The sequence below is a fragment of the Mesoplodon mirus genome (genome assembly GCF_964341445.2).
Source record: "Mesoplodon mirus genome assembly, chromosome: 16".
Taxonomy (NCBI): domain Eukaryota; kingdom Metazoa; phylum Chordata; class Mammalia; order Artiodactyla; family Ziphiidae; genus Mesoplodon; species Mesoplodon mirus.
In genome coordinates, this window is record NC_138992.1 from 72547297 (window position 1) to 72569424 (window position 22128).

At 41.8% G+C, this 22128-nt stretch overlaps 2 protein-coding genes across 8 annotated transcripts in view; one reads left to right on the forward strand and one right to left on the reverse strand.

The window, feature by feature from the left end:
• NSMAF (neutral sphingomyelinase activation associated factor) overlaps positions 1-4519 on the forward strand; it is a 62184-nt gene extending 57665 nt beyond the window's left edge. For all 4 annotated transcript variants that reach the window (XM_082601343.1, XM_082601344.1, XM_082601342.1 and 1 more), the window contains 5 exons: positions 21-104; positions 977-1127; positions 1568-1670; positions 1789-1898; positions 2831-4519. In XM_082601343.1, coding sequence (XP_082457469.1) covers positions 21-104; positions 977-1127; positions 1568-1670; positions 1789-1898; positions 2831-2925 — 543 coding nt within the window. In that variant the 3' untranslated portion in view covers positions 2926-4519. The remainder of the gene's footprint in view (positions 1-20; positions 105-976; positions 1128-1567; positions 1671-1788; positions 1899-2830) is intronic.
• A 22-nt stretch (positions 4520-4541) lies between these two features.
• Positions 4542-22128, reverse strand: part of SDCBP (syndecan binding protein) — a 31430-nt gene continuing 13843 nt past the window's right edge. For 2 of the 4 annotated variants that reach the window (XM_082601346.1, XM_082601348.1), the window contains exons 2-9: positions 19795-19860; positions 15258-15336; positions 14038-14147; positions 10777-10935; positions 8866-9041; positions 7324-7495; positions 6481-6572; positions 4542-5104 (exon numbers count right to left, since the gene is read on the reverse strand). In XM_082601346.1, coding sequence (XP_082457472.1) covers positions 5050-5104; positions 6481-6572; positions 7324-7495; positions 8866-9041; positions 10777-10935; positions 14038-14147; positions 15258-15336; positions 19795-19845 — 894 coding nt within the window. In that variant the 5' untranslated portion in view covers positions 19846-19860 and the 3' untranslated portion in view covers positions 4542-5049. Of the gene's footprint in view, positions 5105-6480; positions 6573-7323; positions 7496-8865; positions 9042-10776; positions 10939-14037; positions 14148-15257; positions 15337-19794; positions 19861-22128 lie in introns of all 4 variants that reach the window. The other 2 variants (XM_082601345.1, XM_082601347.1) reach the window with 1 other exon arrangement.

The following is a 22128-nucleotide window of genomic DNA, read 5'->3' on the forward strand; positions in this document are numbered from 1 at the left end:
TGCTATGGGTCCCGTCCTAGGTGTGGTCCGGGGTTCCTGCAGAGACGCCAGGCTCCAGGAGACACCAGTTTGACCTGCTGGCCGAGCTGGAGCACGACGTCAGTGTGAGTACCGGCAACAGAGCCACACGGGAGCCCGGCTGAACCGTCCAGGGTGGTGGAGGTTCTTGGCTTCACTTGTGTGTTTATGATCTTTTGCTTTGCTTATTCTGCTCATCAGAGGGGAGAGCACAGGCGAACTCTCAGCTCTTTTCTTGGAGCTGACTCTTTGGGCTTCCAAGTCTTCTTTGTCTTTTTTCCTCCAGTTTGCTGTTTCTTTGAGAATTAGCTACCATCCAGCTAGACTTCCAAAAGGCCAGTGTCTGAGCACGACGTTGAATACCGGGGTATTCTCACACTACTGGGGCAACTAGATGTGTTTTCTGACACCAAGGGTGGAGAAGGGGGCCCTCTGTCTAGGGTGAGGACACCAACCTGTCTGCATGGTGCATGCAGTGGGCGCACAAGGCTGGCACCGCGTCCTCTTCACCCACTCTGTCTTCACGAGGTCATGGCCACATACCATGGCCTGCAGTACTGCCTTTCCTCTGAGGTTGTGAACTGGTGCCTGATCTGCACGGTCAGCAGACTGGGGTTGAGACATATTATTTACTGTGTAGTTCAAGAAGGGCATGCGAGTATGACCCGGAGAGGTCCCCACCTCCCCAGATGATCGTGGAGCCGCTGTGCTTCAGGCAGTCTTGCACCCTGCCACCGGTTATTACTCATGGAGTTATCATTCTGAGACTGTCAATTTTAGGCTCTTTTTAAAGCGGTGTTACATTTACCCCAGCAACACTTCATTGTATTCACTGACATATGAAGAATTTCACTTTTAAATGAATTACCATTCAGTAGGTGGTGTTCAGAGTGGGCCGGGGAAACGCAGCTCTACGGCCATGACTCTAAATGGAGGTACCGTCCGTTTTCTTCTCTAGGTCGATACGATCAGTTTAAGCGCCGCAAGCACACTGTTGGTTTCAGGCACCAAGGAAGGCACCGTGACTATTTGGGACCTTATTGCAGCCACCGTATTGCACCAGATTCCATGTCACTCAGGGACTGTATGTGATACTGCTTTCAGCCCAGGTAGTATTAGCCTTTTTAATACAGGTAACACCAGGGGAACTGGAATTATTATTTTGAAATATATAAGAATATAAAAAGAAAAGCACTGTTTGCTGATAAAAGAGGTTTTGCCTACGGGTAAGGCTGCTTCGTGGTAAAATACGGTCTATGTGGTATTTGTATCTATTAGAAAAGCAGTATCAGGTACTGTTCTTAATTCCTCACCTCACTGGAGAAATTAATTTATAAGGTGTAAATGAATTCACACCAAAGGGTCACCAGCCCAGTGTCTTAAGAACAGAAGCGTTTCAGGGAGAGGCTAGTCATCATTGGTTAAATACAACAAGTAGCTGCAGCTCAAGTGAACATTTGGCCCCTGGATTCAGAAGTAAAATCTCAGATTAATCTAAACCACACTTGTGAAGCTGTAACCCGTATCCACGTTCCGCCTTGTGTTACAGACAGTCGCCACGTCCTCAGCGCAGGAGAAGACGGCTGTCTAAATGTCGTCGATGTGCAGACAGGAATGCTCATCTCTTCTGTGACTTCGGACGAGCCCCAGAGGTGCACTTTCTCGAGTTACTCGGGGTGCAGACATTTACGGACAGGCTCACGATCACGGCGCAGGGCCTGCTCTGCCTTTCCTTCACGACCAACGATGATTTCTGAATCCTTCTTGCAGGTGCTTTCTCTGGGACGGAAATTCTGTTTTATCCGGGAGTCAGTCCGGTGAGCTGCTTGTCTGGGACCTTCTCGGGGGGAAGATCAGGGAGAGAATCCAGGGCCACACAGGTAAGCTGTCTGCCGCTGACCTGGCTCCACCAAACCTGCTTTTCCCACCAGCGGATGTGCCCTTCTCGAGCAGAAAACTCCCCGTGTCCCCTCTGTGCTGTGGACGTTCCCCTCCAGAGCCTGGCTGGCCAGGCCATCTGCATCTCTTGGGTTGAGAGACATTAGACTCCAGAATGGAAGTTTTTAACTTCCACGTGGAGAATTAAAAGCCAAGTAAAAGCTGCATGTGCATTTAATACATGCACAGGGTAGAAAGGAACAATACAAAAGTAATGGAAACAGTACAAAAGTAATGAATTACAGTGGAAATGAAGTCTTCCTCCCACGACCCCCCCCTTCCCGGGCCTCCTCCTGGGAAGACTCTGCAGCTGGGTTTCTGGAGGTGTCTCGTGTTATTGAAGGACGCGCTGCTGTGTGCGTCATCGTCCTGCCCGTCGGGTTTTCACTCTGCTTACATTTGCACATCTTCCTCTCCTCTAGAGCCCTTGGAGGATTTATGGTTAATTCTTGTAATGGCTACGGTTCTAAGTATCTACTGACTGCCCACCTTACTCTCTTCCCTCTGTCACTGTTGTGTGCGGTTATTACTTCGTTACATTATACATTAAAGTGACTTGTCTATGCCTTTCTTCCCCAGCTCACAAGCTTTAAATAACACTTTGACTCCTGATAGAAATGGAAGTAAACCGGCAAACTCACACCAATTCCCTACTTCTCATCTGCTGCCTGACTTTTGTCACAGGTGTATATAATATTTGTATTCTGTTCTGCAATTCCCAGTTGCTTTAGCTTTACATTCAAATAGTTTCTTATTCCTCCGAAGTTCCTTGTACTGAGTAGTTATTCTGGGTTCATGCAGATTGTATTATAGGACAAGACCACGTGGTAGCTCCTGGCCAGCTCACCCCCTAACCACACGTCTCTTTTCGCAGGTGCCGTAACGTGTATGTGGATGAACGAACAGTGTAGCAGTGTCATCACGGGAGGGGAAGACAGACAAATTATGTTCTGGAAATTGCAGTATTGAGTGCCTTTTCCTCGAATATTATTGAACTCTATGTAATGCATTTTTAAACCAAACTTTTAAGTGAACTGGTGAATGTGCAATTATAGTAATTAGAAGTCTTACCACATGAGAAATCTGTGGTTTTAAACTTTATAAATCATGGTGACTTCACTGAAAGCCATTAGTTGTCATCCTCTAAGGCAGATGCAGATGTGGCAGCACTGGGGAGAAAAACTTAACGTTTGTAAGGCAGGTGGGCATCCCAGGACGACGACAGTCAGAAGACAAGTTTGGGTGGCAAAGAGCGTAGCTGAGAGATACTAAACCAGCTGGGGAATTCCCAAAGCACTGAACAATTTAAGGACTTTCCAAGAAAATGTGAGTATTCTCTGCTGCCCAGTCACTCTGTTATGTCTTCCTAATCGACACAGTTGCTGCCCACTGGGTTTTGGGATGTGTGCTTCCACGGAGTGGTTTTTCTATAACCGACTGGCCCCAGATTCTAAGAACCTGGGGAAGGATCAGCAGTTCTTATAACAGTTTACTGTGTATGGGAACAGTTTATTTCATTATAGCTATTAATGCTTTTCTATGACATTAAAAATATTTTTCTGTAATGAAAGCAGTTTTCATTTTCTCATTTAAATGATTTATTAACAAAGTACTGGGTACTTTAAGTACTGATCCTTCTAGAAAACCATACTGAGTATCGTGAACATCATCCTGTACTTTTGTAACTATCTTCAGACCGGTCCAGATAACGAGGTAGAGAATCAAACTGAGAGACGTGCCGTGCTTGGCTTCTCTGAATTTCGCACGAGGTAAGCTGGGAAGCAGTCGCACTGACCACCTCCGAACGACAGAAAGTATGCGACGTAAGATTTCTACACTGTTTAAAAACCCTGGTGGATCGTGAATGTTAACTGTGACTCGGCCTGGGTGCCTCCAGGGAGAATCAATAGGCTCGGTGCGGTCCCGCTGCTCAGCTGTAAGTGTGGCTGGGCTTCCCGGCTGGGGGCCCTTCTCCCAACACTCAGGCCCTCTCAGTACAGAGGGGCGTTCCTCAGGCTCCCGGGTGGCGGCCGCTCTGGGAGATGACTCTCCCCCAGGCCTAGTGTTTCCAATGATGCAAATAACAGACGGACTAAATCTAAGTTTATTTATACATCTTCAATTAAAATAGAATAGGCATAAACCAAAGAGAAGGGAAAACAAATCAGGATGAAGTGTCACTGTCATTCTGTTTGCAGGGAGGGGTCAGGAAATGGAACAAATTCCCAGGCCAGCATTGTAAGACATCCCAGAGCAGCTAGGTTACATGTAAGTGCCAAACCAGGTATTATCCCGCTTAATCTACACGTGAAAGAACAAAGTTGATCCTATTTAGTACAAGAATTTTTACATTATGTATGTGACTCATGTCTCAGAAAGTGATACCAGTAACTTCCAGAGGAAACGTTTCCATTGCACGAGGACTAGAAAATCTCAAATGCAACGAAGCAGCTGTGCTCTGGGCTGGCGTCCATTTCAGTTTAACAGAACTGCGTTGGGGTTTTGAAAGGCAGCACTAGTTTGGCTTTAGTCTAGATGCTTCACGTTGTTTGTTAAGGTGACAGTCCAAGCATATTAAGTAAAGGTAGTTAAAACGTAATGACAGTCAATTCTCTTGCAGCCTACACACACTGTATAATGCTTACATGGAATGAAACCAGTGTTACTTAATTGGTGTTTTATACAAACAGAACTGAAAGAAAAAAATCATTCTAAATGCACTATGGTAACAGTAAAAATGCACATATACCATAGAACTAAAGTGATATGAACAGCTACCTGATACCCAGGTTCCAGCAAAGCATCAGTCATCCTAATGACACGGGTTGTAAAAGCATCTGGATTCCAGTAAAGACACTAGTCTATGAAAGTAAGTCTTTCAACTGTAAAATCAGGATAAGGCTACAACTATCTTGAAGTCTGAACAAGATATCAGATCCAACAGTAAGATTCCCAGCCCTACTGTGAGACGGGAAGGTCCTCATGCAGCATATGCTTGCTGGCTCCTAGAAAGCTTCGTGTGCATAACATAAGGTAAGTTGCCAGAGACGTAAACGGGGGGACTTCAGTGAAGTTTCCACTGTGCCGTGACTTCTAAACCTCAGGAATGGTGTGATCCATCAAGCTTTTCATAATGCTTGGTGCCATCCTACAAGAGAGTCACTTTTATTAAATACTGAGGTTTGGGTTCCCAGAAAACTCCAATCCACACTAGCACTGTCAACATCAAGTTGGAATGCGGGGGGGGGGGGGCTTTTGTTTTCCTCAATGAGTTCAGATCTAAGGGTCTCAGGTAACCTAGTTGTTTGCAAAATACCCAGTGTGAAAAGCTATCTGCATCCTGGCTAGTAAAGTTAGATAAGATACAGAAAAGTCCTTGTATCTTTGTATAGTAAGGCTGGATAGTTAAGAAGACAGACAGAAAACGACAATGCCACTATTGTTGGCAGCAAGTGGGTGGGAGCTATTACATTTAAGAAAAGTGAGCTCTTGCAGGATCAGTCCTGACAACTCTCCCCGTGAAGACCCCAAGAGCGGCTAGCTGCATTCTACCCAGAAGCTGAAACAAACCATTTACAGGTGGTATGTTTTTAATATCTTAAATTCTATTTCCACATGCAAGGTAGATTCTGACAGAAGAATTCTACACTGGCTTAGCCAAGCCAGAGTGTAAACGCTGCTGGGCAGACAGCCCTGGCCGCCGCCCCCTTCCTGTTCTCCCTCCTCAGCTTTCCAGTCCCCGTTCCTGAGGACGGACAGCACACCCCACACGCTCTGCCGCCTCCTGAGATGCTTCTGGGAATCAAGACTGTTCCCCCAGGGCTTCCCTGGTGGCACAGGGGTTAAGAATCCGCCTGCCAGTGCAGGGACACGGGTTTGAGCCCTGGTCTGGGAAGATTCCACATGCCACGGAGCAACTAAGGCCGTGTGCCACAACTACTGAGCCCATGAGCCACAATTACTGAGCCTGTGCTCTTGAGCCCCCGAGCCACAACTACTGAAGCCTGCGTGCCTAGAGCCCATGCTCCGCAACAAGAGAAGCCACCGCAACAAGAAGCCCGCACACAGCAACGAAGAGTAGCCCCCGCTCACCGCAACTAGAGAAAGGCCGCACGCAGCAACGAAGACCCAACGCAGCCAAAAAAAAAAAAAAAAAAAGGACTGTTCCTCCAGCACCCCACATGCAAGAATTCTTCGTGAACCACAAGTAGGTGTGGAGGAGCTGCAGGCAGACCACAATCTACGATTTCACTGAAAACTGAGACGAGAGCCTGCCCACCTCTGCTGTGTACCTTTTTCTACTAGGAAACATCAAAATTTAGGAAGTGGATTTTATCCCATACTTGGGAATTTGTGAGGGGTCATCCTTACCAACCAACTCCTCTGATTTAAATAATTTACTTCAAATTTCTAGATAATGCCAATGTCATCTCTTAGGTAAAAAAAACCCAAAGGTTTGAGAAGCACAGTGCTTCTATGAAGTCACATGAACATAGCATCAGGTTGAAGAATTTGTCTACTTACCGTTTAATAATATGTTCAAATATAAAAGCAGGCATGATTGTAATAGTAACTACATTCCCAGCTGTTGACAGTATGTCTGCGATTTGAGAGTCCTGTTGAAAACACAATGAAAATTAGTTCTACTGAGGCTTTATTAAATACATATAAAACGTAAGTTATTCTTGGTAAAAAAAATATATATATATAATGTCCTTTCAGGTTTTGCTAATGTCTCTAAAATCCTGACCCTTGGTATTTATAGTTTTTCTAGTTTCTTTACCAAGTTTTAATTAAACAGAATCACAATTTCATCAGTGGTAACTGTTAAGTAAACTGAGTTGAAAATATCAGTCAACAAATCATTGTTTTCATTACTTACAATTAATCACTGTCCCCATATACAATATTACCATAGCCCCTCGGCTAACTGTATATTCTTAACCCAGGTTAATGAAACGAGCAGGTCTTAATGAAAACCTTTAGACCTCAAAATAGTTCTATTTAGGAACAGGTAGAGGGAATAAGCCATAAGAATGAAGTACTAATCTGAGCATAAACTACTACGCATTTCCTACAACTCCTGGATTGAAAAAAGCAATCATTCATCCAGAGTGTCCTCAAAATCTTCAATGCTCTCAGGTCTCCACAGTTCTAGGTCGAGGGACTTCAGAGATCTAGCCTAGCCCTCCCTCTGCTACAAAAGCCACAATTCCAGGTGGTAGCCCCAGCCTGAGAGCACAGCCAGAGCCCAGGACCCCACGGAAGTTCTACATTTTGGTCAATAACAGCACCAGTGAAATAGACATGAAAGACGCCTGCTAAAATAAAACTGCAGTAGAATGAGTCGTAAGTTCTGCTCCTGACCTTCAGTCCAATGACATTCTGTCCGTTGACCTCACAGATGTTGTGTTCCGTGAGAAGACCGTTTCTAGCTGCAGAACTATCTTTCACTATGGATGTGATTTTTCCATTTTTAAAGACAAAGCCAACGTGTCCAGTACTGTCCTTATGCATGGTAATTGTCCGTTCAAAGGGCCTGTAAACATAATGGCTTCAATTAAAACTTTAATTCCAAAGTAAGCATTTTCATGGATTTCCACTCTGACATACTGGATACTTTGTCACAATAAACTCACTGTTTCCAGTAAGAGCTACTTAGTACGTATGGCACGGATTTAGTGCAAAAGATGACTTTCTAAGAAATTCTCTCCATTATGGTTTGCCTAACTTACAATTTCCTTCTTATAAGCATCAAAGACTTAACGCTTCATGCAGTTTATCAATATGCTCTTTCCTTGACATTACAGGACTCACTGTAATGTAACATGAAGACAGGTTTGAACAAAAATCAGTCTTAAAAATGAATTTTTATCTTTTTTAACTTCTTAATATTTCCTGGAGCTTAATTTTTCTTAGGAAATACTTATTTTATTTAGAACCTTTAAAATATTTCTCACATCTTGATTTTGAAAACTTTATAGAAGATATTTTTGCTCTGTTTTAGAAGAACCACAGAAGCAGCAAGATGGAAGCTCCCCAGGCCCTTAGGAGAAAAGGCGGTTCAGAAAGAGGGCCGTGTGCTTGCACGTGCCGCCCACCAGCCGCACCTGCCCACTCTACAACTCTGCCACGTGACTGCACAGGTTTCACGACAAAATACGAACTGCACGTTATAAACTTCACAACAGTCATGTCTTCGTGTTAGTCCAAGTTACTTTTTGAAATTTCCCTTAGATATAAGCAAAGGTGGCATTCGTCTACAAAATGTTTACTCAACACCTACCATGTGTGAGAAATGGAAACACACAGGTAGATAAAACAAGTTTAACTAAGACAAATAAAACCCCCAAAGCTAACAATGTGATACAGGGTCCACCCTCAACGCCCCTGTGGCCGGGAAGGAAGCCCGCAGTACATGTGCTGAATGTTTCCATTATAAATAAACAAGCTAAAGAAAGCGTTCCATCCTCCCACCTCACAACTAGAGCCTCATCCACCCAAAAGGCCACATTGGGTTTTCTGAACCGGCAGACCCTGTGGAGTTCTGCAGGGGCCCTGCACCACGTGTCTACCCTGAGCAGAAAACCGGAAAGCAAGGCTGAGAAGCCTGCCTGCTGCTTACTTACCTTTCTATCCTTCTTTTCTGTTTTCTAGAGAAACAGAAAGTGCTTCTTAGAGGACAAATTTCTGTAAGCTCTGAAATAAAGTGTATGCTAAACCAGAATGCTATTTTAAAAAAGTCAAACTATGAAAGAACAACCTGCACTGCACAACTGCAAGAGTATAAGGCTAATCAATAACATTTGATCATTTTCTGCAACAAAATATTATATTCACAGAATCTTAAAAGCCCAAGAAAAGGAAAACCAGTCTTGAGTTTCCCGGTGAACGGTTTAGCCAGCTCACCTGTCACGAATGCTCATGGTAATCTTCTCTCCAAAAGCCTGCTTGAGCACCTTGTGTGCCCGGTCCGAGCTCCAGCCAGCACAGTTCTCCCCGTTGATCTGGAGCACCTGGTCCCCGAATCGCAGACCAACCAGCGAGGACGGAGAATTTGCCTGGACTAGCTGAACAAATACACCCTAGAGAAGAGGAAAATCACTGGTCATTTACCACTGCTGCATGTTTAAAAATGCTGGAAAATTAGGAACCAACTGGTTAGGAATCTACCCTATTAAAAAAAAATTTACATGAGTATTGTGTCATTATCCCCAAGAACAAAACTAAAAATTTTATCAAGGCAGTACCCTAAGAAATAGGTAAAAAAGTGAGATCTCAATGGTAATTTCTACCTCAAATCATGACCCAGCCAACCAACCTCCATCACCCCCCTCCATCTTGGAATAAAAAGACCAAGGAAAATAAAGTCAGATTACTATAATAAATGTAAGCTTCTATGAGTTTGATAGAATACCAAACAGGTAATTAGCACCTGATCATTATTTAGGGGAAAGGGAGTGAAGTGTTAGAAGTTATGTGATTTCTCTTACAGTTTAAAAAATGAGAGTCTAAGGTCAGAACTCTACCTTTTGAGCTGAAGAATTCCTTTACCCACTTGCTAAATGATGCATAATCACTACAATTAGATTTAACAGCCTAAAAAGGTGGGCACATTCGATACCATTCCAGTTCTTAAAGGAATCTACTATGAAGTAAATACAGAAAACTGTACAATTAACTGAGAACTAAACCCACAGGGATATTTTTACTTATGTAAACTCTCAATCTCAGATGTTGAGCACAATATAAATAAGTAAGCATAAAGGAAAAGGAAGCTTTTATAAGGCTAGATCCTTTCTCTCATCTTAAGCTGGGTCAGACGTGATGTCGCATGTCTTACACTTTAGGGCAGTGCCTGAAAACTAGGCGGCACCCAGCGAAGTGGCTGGACCAACGAGCTTCGGCCAAGTGGACAAACCGGCTGCAAGGATAACTGCTGTGGGGGACGGGCTGTGAAGAGTGTGGTCCTTTAGGACAGAGGAAAGGGCAGCATTGTACTCTATCCACCGAACAGGAAGGGAGAGCAGAGAAGTCCGAGCTTCCCAGAGCAGCAAGTTCATGTGTCCTGCACAAGCCACGAGTGTGCGAAGACAAACACAATGCCCTCAGCCCCCTTCTGCCATGGGCCACACCATCCTCTTCTATGTGCAAAGGTGGTCACACTGAGCTAAGAAGACCGAAGACTGAAAAGGAATCCAATAAATAACGCATAAACCCACAAATCAGGGTAAAGACTCGGCACATCCTCAACATTCCTAAATGTTTCCTCAGAGTAACTGGGTTTCATTTGTTCCATCTGGTAAGGTGAGAGGCAAAAGTAACTCCAAAGTACTTCTAAAAGTCACTGGTGCCTAGAAAATGCCTCATTAAACCCAAACTGAAGGATGGAAATAACAGACCTGTAAAACCACGTTACAACAAGTTACATGATCTTCATTTAGTTGAAAAACACACATCACAAGACCACTGATTCCCACTGGTCAGTCTTCCCTTAACTTCCACACGTGTTGCCCTATTTCAGTGCCAGAATTCCACCTGTATAAACTATGTTGTGTTTACATGCAGACTAGTCAACTTTATTCCAAGAAAAGGACTCAAAAAAGAAAAAACAATTTCATTCAAGGTAAAGCTGGAAGTGCCAACTGCCTCTTCAGAACAGGGCGGCATCTCCAAGTGGAAAGTCAGATTTAAAACATTCTCGATCACGGAGCACCATTAAAACCAGTTAAAGCATCTACATTTTAAATTATTCTAACGTTGATCACTTAGTAACTATTGAGACAAATTCAAATAAATAGTAAAAAAAAAAATACTTACATTATCTATGGATTTAAGCCTGAGCCCAAGTTTTCCATCTTGATCCTTACACAAAATGACCTCCCGAATCCCCTGCTTAATTTCTGCTCTGCGGAGTCCAGTATCATTACCAGTTACAGGAGCCACCATGTAGTTCACACTGGAAGCTCTTGCTACCACCTGCTGGCAGAAACATACACAACCTGTCAATATTTAGAAACATTCTCCCTGAAAATATCTAAAATAATCATTTACTTGAATATATTCAGTTGTGGTTTCCCAAAATATAATCTGAAAATTATTTCCTTCAGATAAAATTTGATTTTTTGCAAAAATGACTTTTTTTTTTAAAACTAATTCTTCAGGTAACTTATTCCCACATATATGTCTCCAAGGGACTCTCTCTGTCTGCTGCCTTGAATTCACTGGCATTTATTTCATGCGTACTTTGGCTTGTCTTCAACTTAAATTATCTTTGTACGTTATAAAGGCCATATCATGCTTTTGAAATTCGCTCAGCATTTTCCAGAGGGTTCTTTTATAGGGCCTGATCTTCAACAATCTACTTACGCTTTCAGAATTTCTATAAAAGGGGAAAACTTCTTAGCTCCCAGCTCCACTGTGAGGATGAAAAGTGCACGTTATACGAGTGCGGACACACAAGACAGTCAAATGGTATTTGTCGTCCCCAGTGATAAACATCTATGGATTAACCAACTGTATAGACACACCAAACAGCCCTAGAATAGCTATACTAGGGACTCCGTCAGGTACCACTGTTTCAAGTTCCTCATTTTTTCCAAGTTTTCTTGACCAAAATCGGTTTATTGTTTTAAGTGGACCCTTTCCTCTACCAGAGACAGTGAGGGAAGAGCTTATTTATTATCGAGGCTTCTTTTTTTTTTTTTTTTGCGGTACACGGGCCTCTCACTGTTGTGGCCTCCCCCGTTGGGGAGCACAGGCTCCGGACGCGCAGGCCCAGTGGCCATGGCTCACGGGCCCAGCCGCTCCGCGGCATGTGGGATCCTCCCGGACCGGGGCACGAACCCGTGTCCCCTACATCGGCAGGCGGACTCTCAACCACTGCGCCACCAGGGAAGCCCTATCAAGGCTTCTTAATTGGAATCTGTCATAAAAAGCTCTGATCTACCTAATAATTGCAATGCTCAGAGCAGCAATGACAGGGAAAGAGGGAACCTCAGTTACACACGTACCACAGACTGCAAATTTGTTCGTTCAGAATTCATGGTAATTATGATACCATATTCTAAAGTTGATGGTCTATCAGAGTAACACACACACAGAGCTATACTACAAATTAGAACACAATACCAGAAAATATAACTTTAAGAGTTACAAGAAGTCAATGATTACAGCTATAAGAGGAAAATGAGGTAATAGGATAGAAAAAGAAAAACTTAAGAAGCAAATGAATTATTTAGTTTAGCTGGAATATAGGACAAGACAAGGAGCAGCTCTGGAGTGGCTTTACTTTAGCAATCTTCATTCTTTCCAGCAAGTTCTGTTAAGCACTTGCCTAGTGTTCTTACTGAGACCGCACGATCACCACCACGTGACCCCTGCCTGCTCCTGCCACGGGCAGCTACGGTAACCTTCCAGATAGTCTCCCTGCTTCCATCTTGCCCTCGGTTCATTCGCCACACAGCAAGCGCAGAAACCTTTTTTAAGTAAATCCGATTATGTCACTCCCACAACTCAGAGCCCGACCGATCCCTTACCATGGTCTACAAGGCTGCAGACCACCTGGCCCTGACTACCCTTCCAACGCCCACCCCGCCAACGCCATCTGCTACCACGCTCTGCCTTGTCTGCCCATCTCCTAGGCCTTGTCTCTCGGGTCTGCCAAGTTCACTTCTGCCTGAAGGCCTTCGAGTTCTCTGTACTGACATATGTGGCTAGCAAAGCCTAAAATACTTACCATGGTTCCCTTAATAGAAAATATTTGCTGAACCTCAACCTTAGGAAGAACTGCATCTTTTAAGGGGAAACTCTAAGGAAGCGTGTGGATATACTGAATGGTCACAGGAGCGGGCAGCACCAGGTATAAGCTACTGTCCGCTCCAAACCCACCCTAGCTGGTGCGGCTGGGGCCTGACCGTGCAGATGACATACTCCTCTGCCGGGGGTTTCTGGTTAGCACCCCAGCACACGCGGAAGAGGGCATGTGTCTTGTTCCTCCTGCCTGCCCCCTGGCAGCACTGCCTGGGCCTAGCCCTTAATGCTGCCGACAGCAGTTGATTCCATTCTCCAGATTTTATTGACACACCCAGGACCAGCCTCCCTGGTACAACCCCTCAGAGGCACCAGTACCCACAGCCAGGGTCCCCGCCTCCAAGGCCCAGGTCACGGGGCTCTTCCACCATGCTCGTCAGCTCTGGTAATTCCAACCTCCACCCTGTGTAGCGCCCCAGCCCTAGGAGAAGCAGCTACTTTCTGCAATTACATCTGTGTTCCACTTTTGCTTTTTTAAATTCTACAACCTGTCTGTGATTTCTTAAGTTATCTCTGTTGAAAAATCTAGTGTGGTTTCTATTGTCCCAACTGTCCTGACTGATGTAAGTAAGTTTCTAATAAACATCTGGTGAATAAATAAAAGCCAGATACTGTGTTAAGCACTGCGGTCATGGCAACAACACAGACATGGACCCATCTTCATGAAGTTAAGCATTTACCTATAATTATAACAAGTGCTATAAAGTTCTATGGTCTTATCGCAATAACCTTAACAAAAGACCGAGATACACTACATTTAAGCCAAGAATTTGGTGTCTAATTACAAGGAACTTTAGACTAATGTTAGATGATTACGAGCAAAAAGAAGGTATGACAGACCTATATTTCAGAATGATGAGTCCAGCACAGCCTAACACTGTTTGATATAAGAAGTTACTAGAGAAGTCAGAGACTACTGTAATAATCTAGGTTACAAGTACAGAAACCCTGAATAGGGTTATACCAGGACTGGAATGGATTACATGAATAGAAGAAACACAGCAGAAACAGAATCACTAGGTCTTCAACTGACTAAATGCAGAAGATGAAGGAGAATGGACCAGTCAGAGGCATCTGAATCTTTCACTCCTAATAAATTAGAAAAGCGGTCACAGCACATAAGTAGACTATGTAAAAAGTGATATCCAGAAGGCAATCTAAAATTCCTGAGAAGAGGTCAATGCGAAAGTTATAAATTTGTGAGTTAACCACAAAGACGAGTTAGCTTATATCGATGTGTAAAGTAATTCAAAATCACACTATACATACCCCCTGACTTAGTGCTCCAGGGACCATGGCCATATTTGCACGTATTTCTTCTTCATTTAAACTCAGGCCCATGTACTGAGAGAGCTCCGGATACAATTTAGGATAGAGATCTAATATAAACGAATAAATGAATAAAGAAAAAACATTGGTAGAATATTCAAAAACTGTTGTTATTATGGACTTTTACTTGTGTTAAAAAATTACATTTAACTTATAAAATCTAAGATGGATTTAAATTAGCAATTTGGAAAATCCCACTCTCTGTAATGACAATTAGAAATGGAAAATACAGAAAAAGTTAAAGATGAAAGTAAAATAAGACATTTGAACTGAAACCTCAGATTTCACAATACTCGAGTAGAAATAATTTTTCCAAATTACCTTGCCTTTTCTTTTTCTTAAACCTATTTGATTAGGAATTTTGTAAACATACCACTGATTCTCCACTTAAGAACAACTGACCAAAATGTACACTGTCCAGTCAGCTACTTTTTAAATTCATCCAGGAAACACAGCTATGAAATGATCCTTCTGAACTACAAAAAAACAAACTGAAACCTTGTAAATTTATTTAGTGTCATATCATTTTAGGAATGTTAACCACATACCAATGAAATCTTGGAAACAGTACATTTAAATACTGACAGTATTTAACTGAGTAGTAAAAGTCAGGTACTATTTCCAAAAGCTCTTTTTGACATGCTTTGTGACTTAAAATTAATTTTCTAAAAGAAACAATGTTGTAAGATGACAGGCCATAAAAACCCACTTAACACTCCTTTTGTATCTTAAGTCATGTTATTTAAGAGTTCTGTCCTGAATCCCTATGAACTTAGAAGGAAAACGGACCAGGAAGAAGGATATGAAACCCGGGGAGAGATTCCAGGATTTGGGAAGTTCCCTCAAAAGGAGGTGGCTGGAAATTTCAACTCTACCAACCCCCGAGCCCTGCAAAGACAGAGGACAGTTCAGCCAGCGAATTCCATTTAACTTAATTTTCATTAAGTCATAAAACACACCTTCATATTCACAGTTCACTTTCCTGATTAAAGGGTTATTTTTTGAAATGAACATTTTTTTTCTTCTTACTACTAGAGCTTTAACCACCATTTCATGCTGTATGTGTTAAAAAAAAAAAAATCTTGGATTCCCTATTTCAGCAAAAGAAGGCCTGACAAGTATCTCTGTTCAAGGAGAATGAACCCAAAATATAAACCTACTTCCATCTTGAGAGATGGGCGCAGAAGCTTCAGATAGAATTGCTGGATTGGCAGGGTTTGCAGAAAAGGCAGTTTGAGCCTGAAAAAGAAAAGAAGAAAATTCTAACACCAATGCTATACAGATACTTAAACTTCTTATATAATTTATAAGTTAAATCCAGTAATTCCAAAAAGAAACTAAAAACACTTTAGTTTTATTCAAGAAATTTTAATTCCAAACACTTTCAGCAATATATTTTTCAAAGAAAATCCACAAATCAAAAATGTATTTCATGTTATAAATATTTAACACTATCGTATAAAATGTGACTTAGCACCATTCTACATATAATCAATATTTCACAGTGCTACTGCAAATTAATATTTTCAAAATGCATTATAAAATGAAGGTTACACACATTACGTTTTCATTATTCTTTTGCTAATTAGTCTAAGTATCTTATTTACATATGAAAAAAGCTTAACCGTATTTATATAAAACGTCATATATCAGAAAAACACCTAAAAATTTAAATATTTATTAAGTTACTTATATTTATTTTGCCATTTTAGCATATCCCACTGAAATAACCTTTATCTACATTTTAGCAAGTATGAGAAGGGGTTATGTTATACTAAATACATAAATAATACAAAGTATGCAAAACACATACTGTATCACGGACATAAAAATGACGGTAAAGTAATGTAATTTATAACTGTCAAACTTGCAGAAACTTTGCCAGTGCGTACACTTATCGGTACGACTCATGCGCAAGCACGCCAGGAACTCCTCCCAGGGCTGCCTTCGCAGCCTGTGTCGTTTTAAGTGTTCCACTGAAGGAGCTCCTTTTTCCTTTACAGATACATCTGCCTTTCTAAAATAGACACATGGCATTGGTTGGCAGTAAGTTGTAAGATCCATCTCTAATATCATTTTTTACTTAGTCAGAAATATGTCGATTAAGTAATGAAGTTTAGACCTACATATCAACCTAGCACTGAAATTAATGCTACGAGTAGTCCCAAAGATGCTTGGAGAGATGGAAGCTTAATTAAATAAGGAAAGTCTGCAAAACCACTGAAGGTGCTTCACTCTCTGGACTGTAAATGTTCTGATATGCTTGTTATTGAGTCATTCTTTAATATTTACTGTTTCATAATCTGTCACAATCTAAACTGAAATAAAATGCAGCATGAAAATCTTTATAATTTTAAACATATCCACAGACTCAAAGTATGCTGAATTACGAAAATTCTTTCACCAACTATCAGCTAGAAGGAGCTAGTGGCCAGTGGACTGCTTCCTGGCTGATCTCTAAGAAAAAAATACTGTTCAGCACTGAAAAGAAATGAGCTGGCCGTGAACAGGCACGCAGGAACCTTAAATGCACGTCACTAAGCAAAAGACACCAATCTGAAAAAAGGGAGGGGGGATGGACGGAGCACAGAGGACTGTGAGGGCAGTGAAAATACTCTACACGACACTACAACAGTGGCCGTACGTCACCACACACCTGTCCAAACCAACAGAGCGAACCACCTCAAGAGTGAACGTCAAGTGTAACTCTGGACTTGGGGTGGCAACGCTGTGTCAGGGCAGGTTAATCAACTGTAACGAATACACGGCTCTGGTGAGGATGCTGCAGTGGGGAAGGCGGCACTGTATGCACTGTGTAGGTGGAGTCGGTGGGGGGGAGGTGCATGGGAGGGGTCACTGGCATGGAAACCACCTTCCATTCAATTTTGCTGTGAACCTAAAAACTGCTCTGAAAAAACAGAATTTACTAATTTTAAAAAGTTACTCCTTTTTTACACCGATCTCTTATTTTCTGTTCTTTCGTTCACTGCTATTGTTCTCATCCAAGGAATACTGAAGTAAGAACACATATAAAAAGCTCTCTGCAAACAAAGTTATATACTTACTATATATCCTGTAGTAAAAACAAAAGAAAGATGGTACAATAAGGGCTTAAGGATTATAAGCCACTAAATGTAGCACATCATTTCACACATACTTGAAATCTCAAACTATTTTTAAAAAAAGGGTGGGAGGGGGATGGTGTCTGGAAGCAGGGGGTCCCCACGGAGCGCAGTTATGCCAGAGCGTGTTGTTTCTGCCATTACAGAAAGCATGTGGAGACACCACGCTCGTGGAGCCAGCAGTGTCAATCTCTGCTCACTGTGACAGGAAACTGATGAAATCACGGTTTCTTACCAGCTTATTTTGCGTAGGTGTGGCAACCACAGGCTCCTGTCAAAGACTCACAGTGGACAGGGAGGTGCAGGGACTGTATGATACTGAAAGCCACAAGCCTAATGGTTATTGTAAAACAGTTTACAAAACAGGAACTGCCAGTTCACTGCTGCAATTTAGTTCTGCCGTGGTAGAGAAGGCCAGAAGATGAGAAAATGAATACCACCTTTACAGAGGCATCTCAAAAACAAAAACCCAAGTATCGCCTACCATATAAAATGAAGAAAAAAAATAAAACAAAACCAGCCCCAGACTGCAGTGGCTGGGTTAGGAATCTTTTTAAATCCAGTGAGAATTTAACAACCGTGTGTCCCCCTCCTTACTTGCTGTTACATCTCCAGGCAGCTAGCTTTCTGCTCAGGACAGAAAAAGTCTTCTAATGGAAATACCCATATAACGTGCTTCTCCTTAAAGAGGTCAGCCTGATGTAGACTGTAGCCCTCTTTATCTTCCAATCCAACATTTGCCAGTATCAACTGGTTCCTTCTCTTTCTGCTGCTTTCAAAATAAAAAAACCTCTGCTCAAAGTCTACTATGGTTAATTTAAAGTTCAATTCCATAAAAACCAAAAAAAAAAAAAAAGGAAGAAAAGGAAATTAGTCGTTTTCTCAGACCCACCTGCAAATCCTATCACTTAGTGCTCTGATATCACATTAATGGCTTAACTGTTATTCTTGAAGGGTAAATATTTCAAATAAAAGCTTTTTAAAAAGAAAGTGCCTGTTCAGATGAACTTTGTGGAAATAAAAACCATGAGAAAAACAATGACAAAATACCAAAGAAAAAACCAGAGATTTCAGATGACCGAACAGTTCACTTAAAACAGTCCGGCATCAAAGCCTTTGCAGCTGAACGGATGTCAGAGATTTTACAAACCACCCATCAACATCCATAGGGGAGCTATGATGGAAAACAAGTGCTCATGATCTCCCCCCCACCTTTTTATCCAATCACTGCTACACGGCTAACAATTTCAGCTACACATTTGTTACTATTTTTGCTGGGGGTGGTTTTCACCCTAAAAGGGCCAACATTTTGCCTAAAAAACACTTGTATTCTTGTATTCTCATAAGTTTCTAATAAACGTTTTTATGTTCATTAAATAATTGTTAAAAAGTAAATCTCATTTAGAGTAAACTGAGGTCAAGACCTCAAGTAAAATGATCTTTAGGAGAAGAAGCTCTGAAGTACTAAACAACTCAAAATGAAAGAATTTCATCACATTTATCATATCAGAAAGATTTTAGGAATAAAGAAGTATAACCGGGAGTTCAATTTATCTTGTCAAATTAGAAGAACAAACGACAGCTGAAAAAATTCTGACTTTGAGAGAACAAGTTGAAAGTAAACTGGAAACACAATGGGTTCATTAAGTATAATTATCTCTAGTTAAAAAGAAAAATAAAAATTTACAGAACAGCAAGAATTGATCCCAATCGCAAACTTTCACTTAAGGAGAAGCATCTATCTTCAAAACTAATACTTACATAAAGGAATACAAAAATTTCTGACTTAATGAAATTAGAAAAACTGTACTAATACAGCCACTTAGAGCAGGAACAAGTAAACTGCTGCTTACATTTAAAAAGAAACAAATCACTACACTTTTGCATTTACACTACTACTCTTCCTAAAGCAGCATGTACCTATTTCTATGATTTTTAACTTCAGAGAAGACAATTATGTTAAAGACTAGTCATATCTGAAAACCCAAAAGAACAATGTACAAATTTTAAACAAGACAATGAACGTCTAAGAAGTTGGAGTATATTTTACCAACTTAAAAATGTATTTAATTTGGGCTTCCCTGGTGGCGCAGTGGTTGAGAGTCCGCCTGCTGATGCAGGGGACACGGGTTCGTGCCCCGGTCCGGGAAGATCCCACATGCCGCGGAGCGGCTGGGCCATGTGAGCCATGGCCGCTGAGCTTGCGGGTCCGGAGCCTATGCTCCGCAACGGGAGAGGCCACAACAGTGAGAGGCCCGCGTACCGCCAAAAAAAAAAAAAAAAAAATGTATTTAATTTAAACCTTAGTTATAAAAGCAAGCTACCTTTGAAGAGATTAAGTCCCGTTTCAAAGAAATAATAACCTGTACGCATTAATCCACAGTAAAATGAAGAAGAATCTCTAGCTTTTCTAACTTTTTAGTTAGAAAAACTTTAGAAAAAATTGAAAAGTTTATAAAGTGTAAAAACGGACAAATACATCTACTATTTAAGTTTCTTGCTTCACTTCACCTATAACCAGAACGTATGGCAGAGTACATGGGGGAAAAAAAGTACTTAAAGGTCTTAAACATACCTGAATCACCTTGTCTACCTTCAGGTCTTCAAGAGATGGGTACAGAGACATTTTTGCAGGATTTTCCTAAAGAAAAAATAAAAAATTTCTATGATTCAGATTTTATTGAAATTTAAACAGTACATGCAGCCAGCAACATACACATAAATGTGTATAAATGTTTAACACAAGGGACATTTAATTCGCAAAAACACATGGAAAAATATGAGCGTGTAGCTATACTAAAAACTGCTGGCTGATGAATGGTTGCCAAACTACCTCTCCCTCCCTTCTGTGATCAAACTACATCCATTACAGATCTTAAACTTCCCTTAGTAAAAAGCCCCTTCATTTCTGAAGTTTAGAAAGTCAAAGAGAACGATTATGTGACTCATCTAGCTTACACAAGGGCTTGGCAACTGGGCCAGTATTATTACATCCTTCTAACAAAAATCTGCAACAGCTCATACGTGTTATCTATGTATAAAACCTCTATTATTAGGAAAATATATATATACACATATTACATAAGCATGTATAGGTAAAAAAACAACACACAACAACTGTTAACAATAGTTCTATCTTTAAGAGAAATGAATGAAATAGATGGTAAGGGACTGAGGGATAAGAGGGACATTTTTATATTTTAAACATTCCTATATTGTTCAATGACTTTTAGTGACCATGAATTGCTTTTTGTAGTAATTTAAAACAAAATTCTCTAAAAGAATTACAGGGATATACACTCCAAAATTTTGTTTAGCTGTTTTGAGATGAACACTTCCTTTAAACCCAACAAAACAGAATATATTCTAAACTAGTACAGGGTTTGACTTATCAATTTATTACCTCCCAATCAAAATCCACCCACGATTGGCTGCTCTATGGAAATGGAGGCGGGCCCTCTAATTATCTGCTCTTCTGCCAGGTGGCAAGGTGCTGAGCTCTGCCAGCAGAGGAAGCTGGAGGCACACCGCAGGAGAAGGGGTGTTTTCTTCTCTAAGTTCCAGTGCACAGCTCCAGCCAGGCGCCAGCGTGGAGCAGCCTAAGCACCCAGCCTCTGCTGTGCACAGCAGCCAACCGTCCCCAATACTCTGTCGAGCACGTTCCCAGCAATGGTGTCGCCAGCAAGGCATCCCCCGTGAGTAGCTTTCCCTGGCACCCCTTCCTGTGGCTTGAAGCGAGTTCCAAGGTGCAGCACCCCAAAAGGAGACTTATCCAGTAAGTTTGGTATCTCAGCAACTTCACCGTCCACTGAGTGACGGCTGCACTCTCTCCAACAAAGCCTGGATCCCGATACAGGAAGAGGACAGCTCATCCTGGGGCACTTGTCTCAGCCCTGGGGTGAGCAGACACTCACTAAATGTGCTCTTCCTGTATTCTTTAAAGTCCTCTTTACTTCTGACCGGCCAATCCCTGTTTCTTCAATCATGGTATCGTTAAAAATTCTGTACACTAAACTTTCACTGTTCAAATTACTATATGGTTTCTGTCTCCTAGTTGGATACTAAATGACAGTTCTTTTTAAAACTGATACACTTCACATACCACAAAATTCACTCTTTTAAAGTATACAATTTGACAGTTTTTAGTACATTCCGAGTTGTGCAACCGTCCCTATCGTCTAATATTACAACATTTCCATCACCCCAGAAGGAAACCCCATGCCCACCCATTCTCCCGTCCCTCCAGCTCCCAGCAAGCATGAGTCTACTTTCTGCCTCTCGATTTGCCTGTTCTGGACATTTAACTTGGAATCACAGGACATGTGGCCTTTTGTGTCTAGTTTCTTTCACTTAGTATCATGCTTCCAAAGTCCATTCATGCTGGAGCAGGTACCAATACTTCACTCCTTTTCAATGGCTGAACAATATTCCATTGTATGGATATGGCACTTCTGGGTATCGGTCGATGACATGTTGGATGGCTTTACACTCTGACTTATGAACAATGCTGCTAATAATGCTAATGAGCATTTATATCCAAATGTGTGTGTAAACATACAATGCTTAACTGTCTTGGTATACAGCTAAGAGTAAACCTGCCAGGTTATATGGGCATACCCTAACTTTTTGAGGAACTGAACTGGTTTCTGAAGTGACTGCACCACTTGACACTCCCACCAGCACATGAGAGGTTCCAGTTTCTCTCGATCTTGGCCAGTGCGGCTGTCTCTGGGCATCTGCAGGGGGCACTGGTTCTAAGAGCTCCTCTCCCCCGCCCCCCGCACCGCGTACACTAAAATCTGTGAAGGCTCAAGGCCCTTCCATAAGACGGCATAGTACATACTCACTCTCGTCTTTTTTTTTATTACAGCAATCCTACTGCATGTGAAGCAGCATCATCAAGGTTTTG